This window comes from Panulirus ornatus, chromosome 46, assembly GCF_036320965.1.
Source record: "Panulirus ornatus isolate Po-2019 chromosome 46, ASM3632096v1, whole genome shotgun sequence".
In the NCBI taxonomy this organism is placed as follows: Eukaryota; Metazoa; Arthropoda; class Malacostraca; order Decapoda; family Palinuridae; genus Panulirus; species Panulirus ornatus.
In genome coordinates, this window is record NC_092269.1 from 28,872,148 (window position 1) to 28,891,337 (window position 19,190).

The following is a 19,190-nucleotide window of genomic DNA, read 5'->3' on the forward strand; positions in this document are numbered from 1 at the left end:
ACAAGAATGGGGAGGATTTCCAGCCACCCGCTCCATCCCCTTTTAGTCGCCTTCTACGACACGCAGGGAATACGTGGGAAGTATTCTTTCTCCCCTATCCCCAGGGATAATATATATATATATATATATATATATATGTATATATATATATATATATATATATATATATATATATATATTTTGCTTTGTCGCTGTCTCCCGCGTTTGCGAGGTAGCGCAAGGAAACACACGAAAGAAATGGCCCAACCCACCCCCATACACATGTATATACATACGTCCACACACGCCAATGTACATACCTACACAGCTTTCCATGGTTTACCCCAGACGCTTCACATGCCCTGATTTAATCCACTGACAGCACGTCAACCCGGGTATACCACATCGATCCAATTCACTCTATTTCTTGCCCTCCTTTCACCCTCCTGCATGTTCAGGCCCCGATCACACAAAATCTTTTTCACTCCATATTTCCACCTCCAATTTGGTCTCCCACTTCTCCTCGTTCCCTCCACCTCCGACACATATATCCTCTTGGTCAATCTTTCCTCACTCATTCTCTCCATGTGCCCAAACCATTTCAAAACACCCTCTTCTGCTCTCTCAACCACGCTCTTTTTATTTCCACACATCTCTCTTACCCTTACGTTACTTACTCGATCAAACCACCTCACACTACACATTGTCCTCAAACATCTCATTTCCAGCACATCCATCCTCCTGCGCACAACTCTATCCATAGCCCACGCCTCGCAACCATACAACATTGTTGGAACCACTATTCCTTCAAACATACCCATTTTTGCTTTCCGAGGTAATGTTCTCGACTTCCACACGTTCTTCAAGGCTCCCAGGATTTTCGCCCCCTCCCCCACCCTATGATCCACTTCCGCTTCCATGGTTCCATCCGCTGCCAGATCCACTCCCAGATATCTAACACACTCTACTTCCTCCAGTTTTTCTCCATTTAAACTTACCTCCCAATTGACTTGACCCTCAACCCTACTGTACCTAATAACCTTGCTCTTATTCACATTTACTCTTAACTTTCTTCTGTCACACACTTTACCATATATATATATATATATATATATATATATATATATATATATATATATATATATATATATATATATATATATATATATATATATATATATATATATATATTTGCGTGTGTGGACGTATGTATATACATGTGTATGGGGGGGGGTTGGGCCATTTCTTTCGTCTGTTTCCATGCGCTACCTCGCAAACGCGGGAGACAGCGACAAAGTATAATAAAAAAATATAAATATATATATATATATATATATATATATATATATATATATATATATGAACATGTGATTACATATTAAGACATATATATCCGTCCCAGGTTTGAAACTCGGGCCCGCATGATCCACAGCTGACGAAGGCAACCGCCATATTGGCGAGGGTGGCTGAGCGGAGTGGAAACTTCGTTGTAAACCTCGTCACCTGTTCGACCAGTTAATCCTCACACAGTTGAATACACTCGGCGGTCGGGGAGCACTGACCCGTCACGTGATCGAACACCTCGTTGTTCCTACAGGTGATAAGGCTGATGTTCGTAGGGAACCCGACGTCTAAACATATATAGTACTTGTGACAGTCCTTACCATGAGGCACCATCTTACCCTGGTAGGGACAGTAAGGTGGACAAGGGTAGAAGCAGCAAGAATCTGGGTGTGCAGTGCAGGCTTGACCGTCGAAGTAGGGTCGCGAGGTCGAACAAGAGAGATGAACCGTCGAACCCTGGTAACAGAGATAGTATCTACTGCAATTCTTGGGGTCGAAGATCCACTCGCTGTCGAGGCAAGAATAGGAGCACATTGAGGTACAAGGTGGCAGGCACAGGTACGTGTCACCCTCAATCAGGTGACACTTGTTTGTCTCTGGGTTGAAGTAGAGTCCCGGTTGGCAAGGGAACGAGTCTTCTGTGGCTATGTTGTCACCCAGGCAGACGTAGTACCTCAGGCAATTGTTTGGATCTGGAACTGCGGAGCCCATCGGTTTGTCACGGCAGTCTGGTTCCAGCAGACAACTTACGCTCGGAGCAGTTGTGGTTGTGGTTGTTGTTGTAGAAGACTGTGTAGACGGTGTTGTAGTCGTAGTATGAGGCTCGATAGATGGTGTTTTAATCGTACTCGAAGTTCCAGTAGTTTCAGTAGATGATGGAGGTTGTCCACAACACTGAGTACTGTCTGAAATGCATTCTACCCCGTTGAAGTAAGGACGGTCAGGTGGACAAGACTCCGGAATTCCTACACCATTAGGATAACATCTATAGTATTTACTACAGTTACTGTGGTCGGCATATGCGCTGAAATCACCGTGGCAGATGAAGTAACATTTTCTGAAACTCTTTTCTGTGGACTGATGTGAGGCTGTGTCTGTGTCACTGTGTTTCTTTACCTGACCAGCACAACACTGAGTAACGTCAGAGGTGCAATATGTGCCGCTGTAGTACGGACGGTCAGCTGGACAGGACTCAGGGATGCCTACGTTACCAGGATAACAGACGTAGTACCTGGTGCAGTTGCTGGTGTCGGCATATGTGCTGAAATCACCGTGGCAGGTGAAGTAGCATTCCCTGATTGTCCTGTTTAAGGACTTGCTGGAGGCTATTGCACCTGTATCAGTTCCCGTCACGGCCAGACCGGCTTTATGTGAACAGAATTTCAAACAGGATGTGTCGATGCATTGGTTCGACTCCATATGAAGCAGTCTACCTTGTTGGCACCTGTGCTCGTCGTGCACCACACGTCCCCTGCCGAGTAGGTCACAGTGGCAGGGGTGAGGACACGCCGGGGCACAGGGACTCTCTTCCTGGACGCACGTCCTGCCAGTAGGGTCGAAGTATTGGCCGAGGGGACAACGTTGTGTGGTGAAGTCGGGGACGCCACGAGCCAGGCACACATGGTAGAGGTGACAGTCCCAGGGATGGGGCACGAGGTCGTCCGGATGGCAGGAGAGGTGTAGTGAACAGTTGAGGTCAGGAACTGCTCCTGCCAAGCCCTGGAAGACAAAACGTGTAAGTCTTTAATGAAGAAAATTTCTCCATGGGAAAGGGTTAATATATATATATATATATATATATATATATATATATATATATATATATATATATATATATATATATATATATATATATATATATATATATATATATATATATATATATATATATCGCCACCTCGCCACACATGGAATACCATCCCCCTCCCCCCTCATGTGTGCGAGGTAGCGCTAGGAAAAGACAACAAAGGCCCCATTCGTTCACACTCACTCTCCAGCTGTCATGCAATAATGCCCGAAACCACAGCTCCCTTTCCACATCCAGGCCCCACACAACTTTCCATGGTTTACCCCAGACGCTTCACATGCCCTGGTTCAATCCATTGACAGCACGTCAACCCCGGTATACCATATCGTTCCAATTCACTCTATTCCTTGCACGCCTTTCACCCTCCTGCATGTTGAGGCCCCGATCACTCAAAATCTTTTTCACTCCATCTTTCCACCTCCAATTAGGTCTCCCACTTCTCCTCGTTCCCTCCACCTCCGACACATATATCCTCTTGGTCAATCTTTCCTCACTCATTCTCTCCATGTGACCAAACCATTTCAAAACACCCTCTTCTGCTCTCTCAACAACACTCTTTTTATTGCCACACATCTCTCTTACCCTATTATTACTTACTCGATAAAAACCACCTCAAACCACATATTGTCCTCAAACATCTCATTTCCAGCACATCCACTCTCCCGCGCACAATTCTATCCATAGCCCACGCCTCGCAACCATACAATATTGTTGGAACCACTATTCCTTCAAATATACCCATTTTTGCTTTCCGAGATAATGTTCTCGACTTCCACACATTCTTCAAGGCTCCCAGAATTTTCGCCCCCTCCCCAACCCTATGATTCACTTCCGCTTCCATAGTCCCATCCGCTGCCAAATCCACTCCCAGATATCTAAAACACTTCACTTCCTCCAGTTTTTCTCCATTCAAACTTACGTCCCAGTTGACTTGACCCTCAACCCTACTGTACCTGATAACCTTGCTCTTATTCACAATTACTCTCAACTTTCTTCTTTCACACACTTTACCAAACTCAGTCACCAGCTTCTGCAGTTTCTCACATGAATCAGCCACCAGCGCTGTATCATCAGCGAACAACAACTGACTCACTAGCCAAGCTCTCTCATCCCCAACAGACTGCATACTTGCTCCTCTTTCCAAAACTCTTGCATTCACCTCCCTAACAACCCTATCCATAAACAAATTAAACAACCATGGAGACACCGCACACCCCTGTCGCAAACCTACATTCACTGAGAACCAAGCACTTTCCTCTCTTCCTACCCGTACACATGCCTTACATCCTCGATAAAAACTTTTCACTGCTTCTAACAACTTGCCTCCCACACCATATATTCTTAATACCTTCCACAGAGCATCTCTATCAACTTTCGTAAATGCTACATACAAATCCATTTGTTTTTCTAAGTATTTCTCACATACATTCTTCAAAGCAAACACCTGATCCACACATCCTCTACCACTTCTGAAACCACACTGCTCCTCCCCAATCTGATGCTCTATACATGCCTTCACCCTTTCAATCAATACCCTACCATATAATTTACCAGGAATACTCAACAAACTTATACCTCTGTAATTTGAGCACTCACTCTTATCCCCTTTATCTTTGTACAATGGCACTATGCAAGCATTCCTCCAATCCTCAGGCACCTCACCATGAATCAACAGACTGCATACTTGCCCCTCTCTCCAAAACTATTGCATTCACCTCCCTAATAACCCCATCCATAAAGAAATTAAACAGCCATAGAGACATCACACACCCCTGCCGCAAACCGACATTCACTAGGAACCAATCACTTTCCTCTCTTCCTACTTGTACGTATGCCTTACATCATCGATAAAAACTTTTCACTGCTTCTAGCAACTTGCCTCCCACACCATATATTCTTAATGCCTTCCACAGAGCATCTCTATCAACTCTATTATATGCCTTCTCCAGATCCATAAATGCTACATACAAGTCCATTTGCTTTTCTAAGTATTTCTCACATACATTCTTCAAATCAAACACCTGATCCACACTTTCTCTACCACTTCTGAAACCACACTGCTCTTCCCCAATCTGATGCTCTGTACATGCCTTCACCCTCTCAATCAATACCCTCCCATATGAGTTTCCAGGAATATTCAACAAACTCTGTAATTGGAGCACTCACCTTCATCCCCTTTGCCTTTGTTCAATGGCACTGTGCATGCATTCCGCCAATCCTCAAGCACTTCACCACGAGCCATGCATATATTGAATATCCTCACCAACCAGTCAACAACACAGTTACCCCTTTTTTGATAAATTCCATTGCAGTAGCATCTAAACCCGCCGCCTTGCCGGCTTTCATTTTCTGGAAATGCAAAGCTTTCACTACCTCTTCTCTGACCCTCGCACTCCGCACACCACCACCAAAACACCCTATATATCATCTAACGCATTCAACAAACCTTCATAATACTCACTCCATCTGCTTCTCACATCACCACTACTTGTTATTACCTCCCCATTAGCTATATATATATATATATATATATATATATATATATATATATATATATATATATATATATATATATATATATATATATATATATATATATATATATGTATGTAGCATTTATGGATCTGGAGAAGGCATATGATAGAGTTGATAGAGATGCTCTGTGGAAGGTATTAAGAATATATGGTGTGGAAGGCAAGTTGTTAGAAGCAGTGAAAAGTTTTTATCGAGGATGTAAGGTATGTGTACGTGTAGGAAGAGAGGAAAGTGATTGGTTCTCAGTGAATGTAGGTTTGCGGCAGGGGTGTGTGATGTCTCCATGGTTGTTTAATTTGTTTATGGATGGGGTTGTTAGGGAGGTAAATGCAAGAGTCCTGGAAAGAGGGGCAAGTATGAAGTCTGTTGGGGATGAGAGAGCTTGGGAAGTGAGTCAGTTGTTGTTCGCTGATGATACAGCGCTGGTGGCTGATTCATGTGAGAAACTGCAGAAGCTGGTGACTGAGTTTGGTAAAGTGTGTGGAAGAAGAAAGTTAAGAGTAAATGTGAATAAGAGCAAGGTTATTAGGTACAGTAGGGTTGAGGGTCAAGTCAATTGGGAGGTGAGTTTGAATGGAGAAAAACTGGAGGAAGTGAAGTGTTTTAGATATCTGGGAGTGGATCTGGCAGCGGATGGAACCATGGAAGCGGAAGTGGATCATAGGGTGGGGGAGGGGGCGAAAATTTTGGGAGCCTTGAAAAATGTGTGGAAGTCGAGAACATTATCTCGGAAAGCAAAAATGGGTATGTTTGAAGGAATAGTGGTTCCAACAATGTTGTATGGTTGCGAGGCGTGGGCTATGGATAGAGTTGTGCGCAGGAGGATGGATGTGCTGGAAATGAGATGTTTGAGGACAATGTGTGGTGTGAGGTGGTTTGATCGAGTGAGTAACGTAAGGGTAAGAGAGATGTGTGGAAATAAAAAGAGCGTGGTTGAGAGAGCAGAAGAGGGTGTTTTGAAGTGGTTTGGGCACATGGAGAGAATGAGTGAGGAAAGATTGACCAAGAGGATATATGTGTCGGAGGTGGAGGGAACAAGGAGAAGAGGGAGACCAAATTGGAGGTGGAAAGATGGAGTGAAAAAGATTTTGTGTGATCGGGGCCTGAACATGCAGGAGGGTGAAAGGAGGGCAAGGAATAGAGTGAATTGGAGCGATGTGGTATACAGGGGTTGACGTGCTGTCAGTGGATTGAATCAAGGCATGTGAAGCGTCTGGGGTAAACCATGGAAAGCTGTGTAGGTATGTATATTTGCGTGTGTGGACGTATGTATATACATGTCTATGGGGGGGGGGTGGGCCATTTCTTTCGTCTGTTTCCTTGCGCTACCTCGCAAACGCGGGAGACAGCGACAAAGTATAAAAAAAAAAAAAAATATATATATATATATATATATATATATATATATATATATATATATATATATATATATATATATATATATATACATTAGAAATGAATCACAAATGAGCAAGTGATCAAGTAAATTCTCTTTCTTCCACTGGGAAATAAAACACGATAAGTTCACAAGTGCACTTTCCTGTATGAGCACATCATATGGGCAGCTCGAAGAAAGGAATATAACAGTCAGTTGATAAAGAACGAAGGGTCGTAGCTAGGACACCATTTGGTAAACAAGTGACTACCCGAATGGAGGTCGGGTGCGTTCAAGTCTGCCAACATGTATGTCATAGAATTCTAGTGTGTGGACAAGAAAGGGGACTGTTTACACATTTTACCAACTATGAAGGTAGCTAATTTGAATGGACCTTTACTAGTATTAATGTCGATAACAGATTCAATGATTCTTCTCGTATAACAGGAGTTAGAGTTAATGACTGAGATGGCATTACTCTTGTTAATACAATTATCATTATTTTTAACATGTTAAACTATGGAATTGATTCTCTCTCTGTTTATATGTCATATTCATGTTGCTTAAGTCTAACAGAAAGATCCTTACCAGTCTGCCGAACATAAAGCATATTACAATTTTTACATGGTACTCTATAAAGATATCCTGCAGAAATTAGTTATCTTGCATAATTTCCTGACTAAGATATTCTTTGTAGTATTGTTGTTGATAAGTACAACATTTATATTTAAAGATTTTAGCAACATGGGAAGTAAGATAAGATTATTACTAAAAGGGAGGACTGAAATGTACTTGCTGACAAGGTGAGGTTTGGGTTTATCTCTATATAATGATTTCTTTGCGAACTTAGGGGATTTATCAATGAAAGACCTACTATGATTTAACTTGGATCCAATAGAATATGTTCTCAACCATAGACTAAATGATGATGATTTAACTCTGTCATATTGAGGTGAGTAGTGATGGATATATGAGCATACATTGGTAGGTTTTCTGTATATGCTAAACTTAGACATGTTTTTATCCTTATGGATCATGGATCATGCAATCTAAAAATAGTAACATACCATTATTTTCAATTTCTACTGTAAAGTTGAAGGAAGGTGCTGAATTGTTAAGTAAAGGGAGAAATGTTTGTGAATTGTCATTTGTTGGCAAAACACAGAGAACATCTGCATACCAAACCACATTGCTTTCGAGGGTAATATGTACTTTAGTAACTTTGTTTCAAAAAATTCCATGTAAATATTACTTAATACAGGTGAAAGATGGTTACCCATTGCCATAATAATTTTCTGAGCAAAATGTTCTCCATTGGATTGAAATACACAGTCGTTTATACACAATTTTATCAATTCAATAAGAACAGGTGGATGAATATCATTCAAGACTTCAACTAAATATTCTAAGATGTCATCAACTGGAACTCTTGTGAACAGAGATGAAACATCAACATTGATATTATTGAGCATGTTATGTAATCTTACATTGTATATGATATTAGAATGTGATATCATCGCCATTAATGGGCTTGATAAAGAAACTAACCACTTTGATAATTCATTTGCGATGGAAGCCACTGAACCCACAATGGGCCTTGCTAGAACATTTGGTTTATGTGTTTTGATAAGTCCGTACATATATAGCAATGAAGGGGACAAAGATGAAAAACTTTTGATTAGAGAACCTTTACCTTTCAAGAACAGTTTCAGTTCTTCATATATATATATATATATATATATATATATATATATATATATATATATATATATATATATATATATATATATATATATATATTTTCTATTATTTTGCTTTGTCGCTGTCTCCCGCGTTTGCGAGGTAGCGCAAGGAAATAGACGAAAGAAATGGCCCAACCCACCCCCATACACAATGTATATACATACACGTCCACACACGCAAATATACATACCTATACATCTCAATGTACACATATATATATACACACACAGACATATACATATATGCCCATGCACACAATTCACACTGTCTGCCTTTATTCATTTCCATCGCCACCTCGCCACACATGGAATACCATCCCCCTCCACCCTCATGTGTGCGAGGTAGCACTAGGAAAAGACAACAAAGGCCACATTCGTTCACACTCACTCTCTAGCTGTCATGCAATAATGCCCGAAACCACAGCTCCCTTTCCACATCCAGGCCCCACACAACTTTCCATGGTTTACCCCAGACGCTTCACATGCCCTGATTCAATCCACTGACAGCACGTCAACCCCGGTATACCACATCGATCCAATTCACTCTATTCCTTGCCCTCCTTTTACCCTCCTGCATGTTCAGGCCCCGATCACACAAAATCTTTTTCACTCCATCTTTCCACCTCCAATTTGGTCTCCCGCTTCTCCTCGTTCCCTCCACCTCCGACACATATATCCTCTTGGTCAATCTTTCCTCACTCATTCTCTCCATGTGACCAAACCATTTCAAAACACCCTCTTCTGCTCTCTCAACCACGCTCTTTTTATTTCCACACATCTCTCTTACCCTTACATTACTTACTCGATCAAACCACCTCACACCACACATTGTCCTCAAACATCTCATTTCCAGCACATCCACCCTCCTGCGCACAACTCTATCCATAGCCCACGCCTCGCAACCATACAACATTGTTGGAACCACTATTCCTTCAAACATACCCATTTTTGCTTTCCGAGATAATGTTCTCGACTTCCACACATTCTTCAAGGCTCCCAGGATTTTCGCCCCCTCCCCCACCCTATGATTCACTTCCGTTTCCATGGTTCCATCCGCTGCCAGATCCACTCCCAGATATCTAAAACACTTTACTTCCTCTAGTTTTTCTCCATTCAAACTTACCTCCTAATTGACTTGACCCTCAACCCTTCTGTACCTAATAACCTTGCTCTTATTCACATTTACTCTTAACTTTCTTCATTCACACACTTTACCAAACTCAGTCACCAGCTTCTGCAGTTTCTCACATGAATCAGCCACCAGCGCTGTATCATCAGCGAACAACAACTGACTCACTTCCCAAGCTCTCTCATTCACAACAGACTTCATACTTGCCCCTCTTTCCAAAACTCTTGCATTCACCTCCCTAACAACCCCATCCATAAACAAATTAAACAACCATGGAGACATCACACACCCCTGCCGCAAACCTACATTCACTGAGAACCAATCACTTTCCTCTCTTCCTACACGTACACATGCCTTACATCCTCGATAAAAACTTTTCATTGCTTCTAACAACTTGCCTCCCACACCATATATTCTTAATACCTTCCACAGAGCATCTCTATCAACTCTATCATATGCCTTCTCCAGATCCATAAATGCTACATACAAATCATTTGCTTTTCTAAGTATTCCTCACATACATTCTTCAAAGCAAACACCTGATCCACACATCCTCTACCACTTCTGAAACCACACTGCTCTTCCCCAATCTGATGCTCTGTACATGCCTTCACCCTCACAATCAATACCCTCCCATATAATTTACCAGGAATACTCAACAAACTTACACCTCTGTAATTTGAGCACTCACTCTTATCCCCTTTGCCTTTGTACAATGGCACTATGCACGCATTCCGCCAATCCTCAGGCACCTCACCATGAGTCATACATACATTAAATAACCTTACCAACCAGTCAACAATACAGTCACCCCCTTTTTTAATAGATTCCACTGCAATACCATCCAAACCTGCTGCCTTGCCGGCTTTCATCTTCCGCAAAGCTTTTACTACTTTTTCTCTGTTTACCAAATCATTTTCCCTAACCCTCTCACTTTGCACACCACCTCGACCAAAACACCCTATATCTGCCACTCTATCATCAAACAGATTCAACAAACCTTCAAAATACTCACTCCATCTCCTTCTCACATCACCACTTCTTGTTATCACCTACCCATTTGCGCCCTTCACTGAAGTTCCCATTTGCTCCCTTGTCTTACGCACTTTATTTACCTCCTTCCAGAACATCTTATTATTCTCCCTAAAATTTAATGATACTCTCTCACCCCAACTCTCATTTGCCCTCTTTTTCACCTCTTGCACCTTTCTCTTGACCTCCTGTCTCTTTCTTTTATACATCTCCCACTCAATTGCATTTTTTCCCTGCAAAAATCGTCCAAATGCCTCTCTCTTCTCTTTCACTAATAATCTTACTTCTTCATCCCACCACTCACTACCCTTTCCAATCAACCCACCTCCCACTCTTCTCATGCCACAAGCATCTTTTGCGTAATCCATCTCTGATTCCCTAAATACATCCCATTCCTCCCCCACTCCCCTTACTTCCATTGTTCTCACCTTTTTCCATTCTGTACTCAGTCTCTCCTGGTACTTCCTCACACAAGTCTCCTTCCCAAGCTCACTTATTCTCACCACCCTCTTCAACCCAACATTCACTCTTCTTTTCTGAAAACCCCCACAAATCTTCACCTTAGCCTCCACAAGATAATGATTAGACATCCCTCCAGTTGCACCTCTCAGCACATTAACATCCAAAAGTCTCTCTTTCGCGCGCCTATCAATTAACACGTAATCCAATAGCGCTCTCTGGCCATCTCTCCTACTTACATACGTATACTTATGTATATCTCGCTTTTTAAACCAGGTATTCCCAATCACCAGTCCTTTTTCAGCACATAAATCTACAAGCTCTTCACCATTTCCATTTACAACACTGAACACCCCATGTATACCAATTATATATATTTTTTTTTTTTGCTTTGTCGCTGTCTCCCGCGTTTGCGAGGTAGCGCAAGGAAACAGACGAAAGAAATGGCCCAACCCACCCCCATACACATGTATATACATACGTCCACACACGCAAATATACATACCTACAAAGCTTTCCATGGTTTACCCCAGACGCTTCACATGCCTTGATTCAATCCACTGACAGCACGTCAACCCCGGTATACCACATCGCTCCAATTCACTCTATTCCTTGCCCTCCTTTCACCCTCCTGCATGTTCAGGCCCCGATCACACAAAATCTTTTTCACTCCATCTTTCCACCTCCAATTTGGTCTCTCTCTTCTCCTCGTTCCCTCCACCTCCGACACATATATCCTCTTGGTCAATCTTTCCTCACTCATTCTCTCCATGTGCCCAAACCATTTCAAAACACCCTCTTCTGCTCTCTCAACCACGCTCTTTTTATTTCCACACATCTCTCTTACCCTTACGTTACTTACTCGATCAAACCACCTCACACCACACATTGTCCTCAAACATCTCATTTCCAGCACATCCATCCTCCTGCGCACAACTCTATCCATAGCCCACGCCTCGCAACCATACAACATTGTTGGAACCACTATTCCTTCAAACATACCCATTTTTGCTTATATATATATATATATATATATATATATATATATATATATATATATATATATATATATATATATATATATATATATATATATATATATATATATATATATATATTCAAAGTATTCGCCATTTCCCGCGTTAGCGAGGTAGCGTTAAGAACAGAGAACTGGGCCTTTGAGGGAATATCCTCACCTGGCCCCCTTCTCTGTCCCTTCTTTTGGAAAAGTAAAAAAAATAATGAGAGGGGAGGATTTCCAGCCCCCCGCTCCCTCACCTTTTAGTCGCCTTCTAACATAGATATATTTCAAAATATCGTATTACATGCTCATTACAACTAAGTGTTGAAATAACAAATGGCAGGCATATATGTGAGAATGATATTGGGGGTATTATTCTTTGAAAATATTCTAATCCTTTACCTATCATCTATTACCAAAATCCTTTGTTGCCCCATGATCACAGTGACAGAAAATCAGGCTCACCTTTAAGTTAATATCTATCACAAGCACAAGGTTGGTGAGGACCCTTCCCTTGCAGGCTCCCCTCCTTCTTACTGAATTCTACTAAAAATCACTCTCTCGGTCATTTATTTCTTCACATTCCTCTTGCTATTCTTCTTCACTTTCCTAACAAACTGATATATATATATTTTTGTCTTCATCACTTTGGTCATCCAACAACCTATGTATTTTCCACAGGGTAACTAAGAATGTGTAAACTAATGGTCAATGGCCAAGCATTTATAATGGTGGTAGTAAGGGTAATGAGGAGAGTAGAAATTTTCCTGCACCTTCCTGGTGTAAGAAAAGGATAATAATGGCACAATAAATCAGTTGGATATCTAACTAGTATGGAAAAGTCAGCACATCAGTCATTGTGGGCCAATGTTCCCTTAAGAGTTAAACAAGTGATATATGCATATATATATATATATATATATATATATATATATATATATATATATATATATATATATATATATATATATATATATATATATATATATATATATATATATATATATATATATTTTTTTTTTTTTTTTTTTTTTTTTTTTTTATACTTTGTCGCTGTCTCCCGCGTTTGCGAGGTAGCGCAAGGAAACAGACGAAAGAAATGGCCCAACCCCCCCCCATACACATGTACATACACACGTCCACACACGCAAATATACATACCTACACAGCTTTCCATGGTTTACCCCAGACGCTTCACATGCCTTGATTCAATCCACTGACAGCACGTCAACCCCTGTATACCACATCGCTCCATTTCACTCTATTCCTTGCCCTCCTTTCACCCTCCTGCATGTTCAGGCCCCGATCACACAAAATCTTTTTCACTCCATCTTTCCACCTCCAATTTGGTCTCCCTCTTCTCCTCGTTCCCTCCACCTCCGACACATATATCCTCTTGGTCAATCTTTCCTCACTCATTCTCTCCATGTGCCCAAACCATTTCAAAACACCCTCTTCTGCTCTCTCAACCACGCTCTTTTTATTTCCACACATCTCTCTTACCCTTACGTTACTTACTCGATCAAACCACCTCACACCACACATTGTCCTCAAACATCTCATTTCCAGCACATCCATCCTCCTGCGCACAACTCTATCCATAGCCCACGCCTCGCAACCATACAGCATTGTTGGAACCACTATTCCTTCAAACATACCCATTTTTGCTTTCCGAGATAATGTTCTCGACTTCCACACATTTTTCAAGGCTCCCAAAATTTTCGCCCCCTCCCCCACCCTATGATCCACTTCCGCTTCCATGGTTCCATCCGCTGACAGATCCACTCCCAGATATCTAAAACACTTCACTTCCTCCAGTTTTTCTCCATTCAAACTCACCTCCCAATTGACTTGACCCTCAACCCTACTGTACCTAATAACCTTGCTCTTATTCACATTTACTCTTAACTTTCTTCTTCCACACACTTTACCAAACTCAGTCACCAGCTTCTGCAGTTTCTCACATGAATCAGCCACCAGCGCTGTATCATCAGCGAACAACAACTGACTCACTTCCCAAGCTCTCTCATCCCCAACAGACTTCATACTTGCCCCTCTTTCCAGGACTCTTGCATTTACCTCCCTAACAACCCCATCCATAAACAAATTAAACAACCATGGAGACATCACACACCCCTGCCGCAAACCTACATTCACTGAGAACCAATCACTTTCCTCTCTTCCTACACGTACACATGCCTTACATCCTCGATAAAAACTTTTCACTGCTTCTAACAACTTGCCTCCCACACCATATATTCTTAATACCTTCCACAGAGCATCTCTATCAACTCTATCATATGCCTTCTCCAGATCCATAAATGCTACATACAAATCCATTTGCTTTTCTAAGTATTTCTCACATACATTCTTCAAAGCAAACACCTGATCCACACATCCTCTACCACATATATATATATATATATATATATATATATATATATATATATATATATATATATAAATATATATATATATATATATTTATATATATATATATATATATATATATATATATATATATATATATATATATATATATATATATATATATATATATATATATATATTTATATATATATATATATATATATATATATATATATATATATATATATATATATATATATATATATATATATATATATATATATATATATATATATATATATTCCTATAAGTCCACGAGGAAAATGAAACACGATAAGTTCCCAAGTGCACTTTCGTGTAATGATCACATCATCAGGGGAGACAAAAAATAGAAATATAAGTCAGTTGATATACATCGAAGAGAAGAAGCTAGGACGCCATTTGGCAAACATCCGATTGTCCGATTGGCAGATATAGGGTGTTTAGGTCGAGGTGGTGTGCAAAGTGAGAGGGTTAGGGAAAATGATTTGGTAAACAGAGAAGAGGTAGTAGAAGCTTTGTGGAAGATGAAAGCCGGCAAGGCAGAAGGTTTGGATGGTATTGCAGTGGAATTTATTAAAAAAGGGGGTGATTGTATTGTTGACTGGTTGGTAAGGTTATTTAATGTATGTATGATTCATGGTGAGGTGCCTGAGGATTGGCGGAATGCTTGCATAGTGCCATTGTACAAATGGAAAGGGGATAAGAGTGAGTGCTCAAATTACAGAGGTATAAGTTTGTTGAGTATTCCTGGTAAATTATATGGGAGGGTATTGATTGTGAGGGTGAAGGCATGTACAGAGCATCAGATTGGGGAAGAGCAATGTGGTTTCAGAAGTGGTAGGGGATGTGTGGATCAGGTGTTTGCTTTGAAGAATGTATGTGAGAAATACTTAGAAAAGCAAATGGATTTGTATGTAGCATTTATGGATCTGGAGAAGGCATATGATAGAGTTGATAGAGATGCTCTGTGGAAGGTACTAAGAATATATGGTGTGGGAGGCAAGTTGTTAGAAGCAGTGAAAAGTTTTTATCGAGGATGTAAGGCATGTGTACGTGTAGGAAGAGAGGAAAGTGATTGGTTCTCAGTGAATGTAGGTTTGCGACAGGGGTGTGTGATGTCTCCATGGTTGTTTAATTTGTTTATGGATGGGGTTGTTAGGGAGGTGAATGCAAGAGTTTTGGAAAGAGGGGCAAGTATGAAGTCTGTTGTGGATGAGAGAGCTTGGGAAGTGAGTCAGTTGTTGTTCGCTGATGATACAGCCCTGGTGGCTGATTCATGTGAGAAACTGCAGAAGCTGGTGACTGAGTTTGGTAAAGTGTGTGAAAGAAGAAAGTTAAGAGTAAATGTGAATAAGAGCAAGGTTATTAGGTACAGTAGGGTTGAGGGTCAAGCCAATTGGGAGGTAAGTTTGAATGGAGAAAAACTAGAGGAAGTAAAGTGTTTTAGATATCTTGGAGTGGATCTGGCAGCGGATGGAACCATGGACGCGGAAGTGAATCATAGGGTGGGGGAGGGGGCGAAAGTCCTGGGAGCCTTGAAGAATGTGTGGAAGTCGAGAACATTATCTCGGAAAGCAAAAATGGGTATGTTTTAAGGAATAGTGGCTCCAACAATGTTGTATGGTTGCGAGGCGTGGGCTATGGATAGAGTTGTGCGGAGGAGGGTGGATGTGCTGGAAATGAGATGTTTGAGGACAATATGTGGTGTGAGGTGGTTGATCGAGTTAGTAACGTAAGGGTAAGAGAGATGTGTAGAAATAAAAAGAGCATGGTTGAGAGAGCAGAGGAGGGTGTTTTGAAATGGTTTGGGCACATGGAGAGAATGAGTGAGGAAAGATTGACCAAGAGGATATATGTGTCGGAGGTGGAGGGAATGAGGAGAAGTGGGAGACCAAATTGGAGGTGGAAAGATGGAGTGAAAAAGATTTTGAGTGATCGGGGCCTGAACATGCAGGAGGGTGAAAGGCGTGCAAGGAATAGAGTGAAATGGATCGATGTGGTATACCGGGGTCGACGTGCTGTCAATGGATTGAATCAGGGCATGTGAAGCGTCTAGGGTAAACCATGGAAAGTTGTGTGGGGCCTGGATGTGGAAAGGGAGCTGTGGTTTCGGGCATTATTGCATGACAGCTAGAGAGTGAGTGTGAACGAATGTGGCCTTTGTTGTCTTTTCCTAGTGCTACCTCGCACACATGAGGGGGGAGGGGGATGTTATTCCATGTGTGGCGAGGTGGCGATGGGAATAAATAAAGGCAGACAGTATGAATTATGTACATGTGTATATATGTATATGTCTGTGTGTGTATATATATGTGTACATTGAGATGTATAGGTATGTATATTTGCGTGTGTGGACGTGTATGTATATACATGTGTATGGGGGTGGGTTGGGCCATTTCTTTCGTCTGTTTCCTTGCGCTACCTCGCAGACGCGGGAGATAGCGACAAAGCAAAATAAAAATAAATAAATTATATACATATATATATATATACTGACTGAAAAAGATATATCCTAGATAGGTTCAACCAACCTCAGCCCCCATCCCGCACAATACTAGTGACAATAGACATCACAGTTGGAACAATGACTCATTTAGAACAGAATGTCTGCTTCTTCACCTAAGTCATCAATCACGTTTAATCCGAGACAGAAAGAAATCCAGCTCACACCTCCAGTCACCTTCACCTAGACATCATACATGACGCACATACGAACTCACTACTCAGAGAGAAAATGAACACAATATAGATATCCTCAAAACATTCAATTTCACCAATAAAACCAATCCCTCAACATCCTATACAACACGTTTCATCCGTTCCTCTCTAACTATGCCTCACCCGTCTGGTCTTCCGTCTTCTCATAAGCAACTATAACGAATCTCCAAACCTCACCAAATAGTGCACTCAGAACAATCACCGGACGCCCAGCAACCACGAACACTCAATGGTTGCGCCATGAAACAAAGACCCTTATTATACAGTCCCATCTCAACATGCTCGGCACCCAATTCAGTGCGACTACTTTCATCCAAATCACTTCATAACTGACTACCAACTTTCAATTAGAAGTGAGAAAGATTACCTGCCTCATACTTCACTCAAAAATTCCCCCAACCCCAGCAGAGACTGACGAAAGATATACGAACTGAAATGACCCAGCAAGCATCATGTAAGCACCCCCCCTTCCAAACTCAGTCGTAAATACCACCTCACTAGTCGTACATCTATCTGAAAGCACACTCCCTAGACAAACACGAGTCGCGCTCTGCCGTCTACTCTCTGGGCATCATCAATCCCTCCATTTTGCAAACACCGACTCTACACATCCAAGAACCTCATTCTTGCGATGCACTGCCACGGTGAAGACACCAAACATATACCGCTAGATTTCCCTACACTCTTCTCACACAGACACACAAACATCACTACACTTTATGTACTATAGTCTCTCCCGGTGGACGTGGCCGACTTCCTTTGCTCAGCGGGACACATGGGGCAGGAATTGAAGTAGTAAGACGATTAGTATAGGCATTTTCAGATGTGGATCTTATTAAGGTATTGCACAGCAAACGGGTTCTCGATACATTGCGTAAGATGTGTCATTATGTGACGAATATTTTGTGGACTACGAAAAAACAAAAATGTCACCTGCAATATTATCAATTGTAGCAGCTGGATGACCATATTGGCCAGGCGTGAGGACCCTAGGTAGACACACAGCTAGCCAGGCGTGAAGACCCTAGGTAGACACACTGCTGGCCAAGCTTGAGGATCCTAGGTAGACAAGACACACTGCTGGCCAGGCGTAAGGACCCTAGGTAGTGTTGGTTGTGTTGGCCAGGCGTGAGGTCTGTGGTAGTGGTGGTGCTGGCCAGGCGTGAAGACCTTAGGTAGTGGTGATGCTGGCTAGGCGTGAGGACCCTTGGTAGTGGTGGTGGTGCTGGCCAGGCGTGAGAACCCTGGGTAGTGGTGGAGCTAGCTGGGTGTGAGGACCCTGGGTAGTGGTGGTGATGGTCAGACGGTCACACAATCGTTCAGTGACCAGTGTGTTGCATGGCCAGTGCTGGACGCTGGGTCATGATGCAGTCGGGCAGTCAACTGAATATCGGTGGAAGATGGTCATTGCAGCGGTGAGTGATCGCTGGTAAACACCCTGATAAGCAAGATAAGTATCTCGTGATTAAATGAAATGTTAGAATGGCGTTGAATAAGCTGTAATTGAAAACAATACATATGACGTGGATTTGAGGGGACTGGGTATGGTAAGGGAATATCAGCGACATTTCTGAGACAATCTTGGATTCTAGGACGTGCAAGTGTCCATGAAGTAAGGCGTCCTCATATCTCTGAAA

The 19,190-nt window shown here is 41.7% G+C and overlaps 1 protein-coding gene across 1 annotated transcript; it reads right to left on the minus strand.

The window, feature by feature from the left end:
- Positions 1–1,261: 1,261 nt before the first annotated feature.
- LOC139763175 (uncharacterized) lies at positions 1,262–18,944 on the minus strand. Its single transcript, XM_071688894.1, has 2 exons — positions 18,487–18,944; positions 1,262–3,042 (listed from the first exon to the last, which is right to left on the minus strand). Exons 1-2 carry the CDS (start codon positions 18,520–18,522, stop codon positions 1,495–1,497), a joined length of 1,584 nt encoding a protein of 527 aa, XP_071544995.1. The 5' UTR covers positions 18,523–18,944; the 3' UTR covers positions 1,262–1,494.
- Between the last annotated feature and the right edge of the window lie 246 nt (positions 18,945–19,190).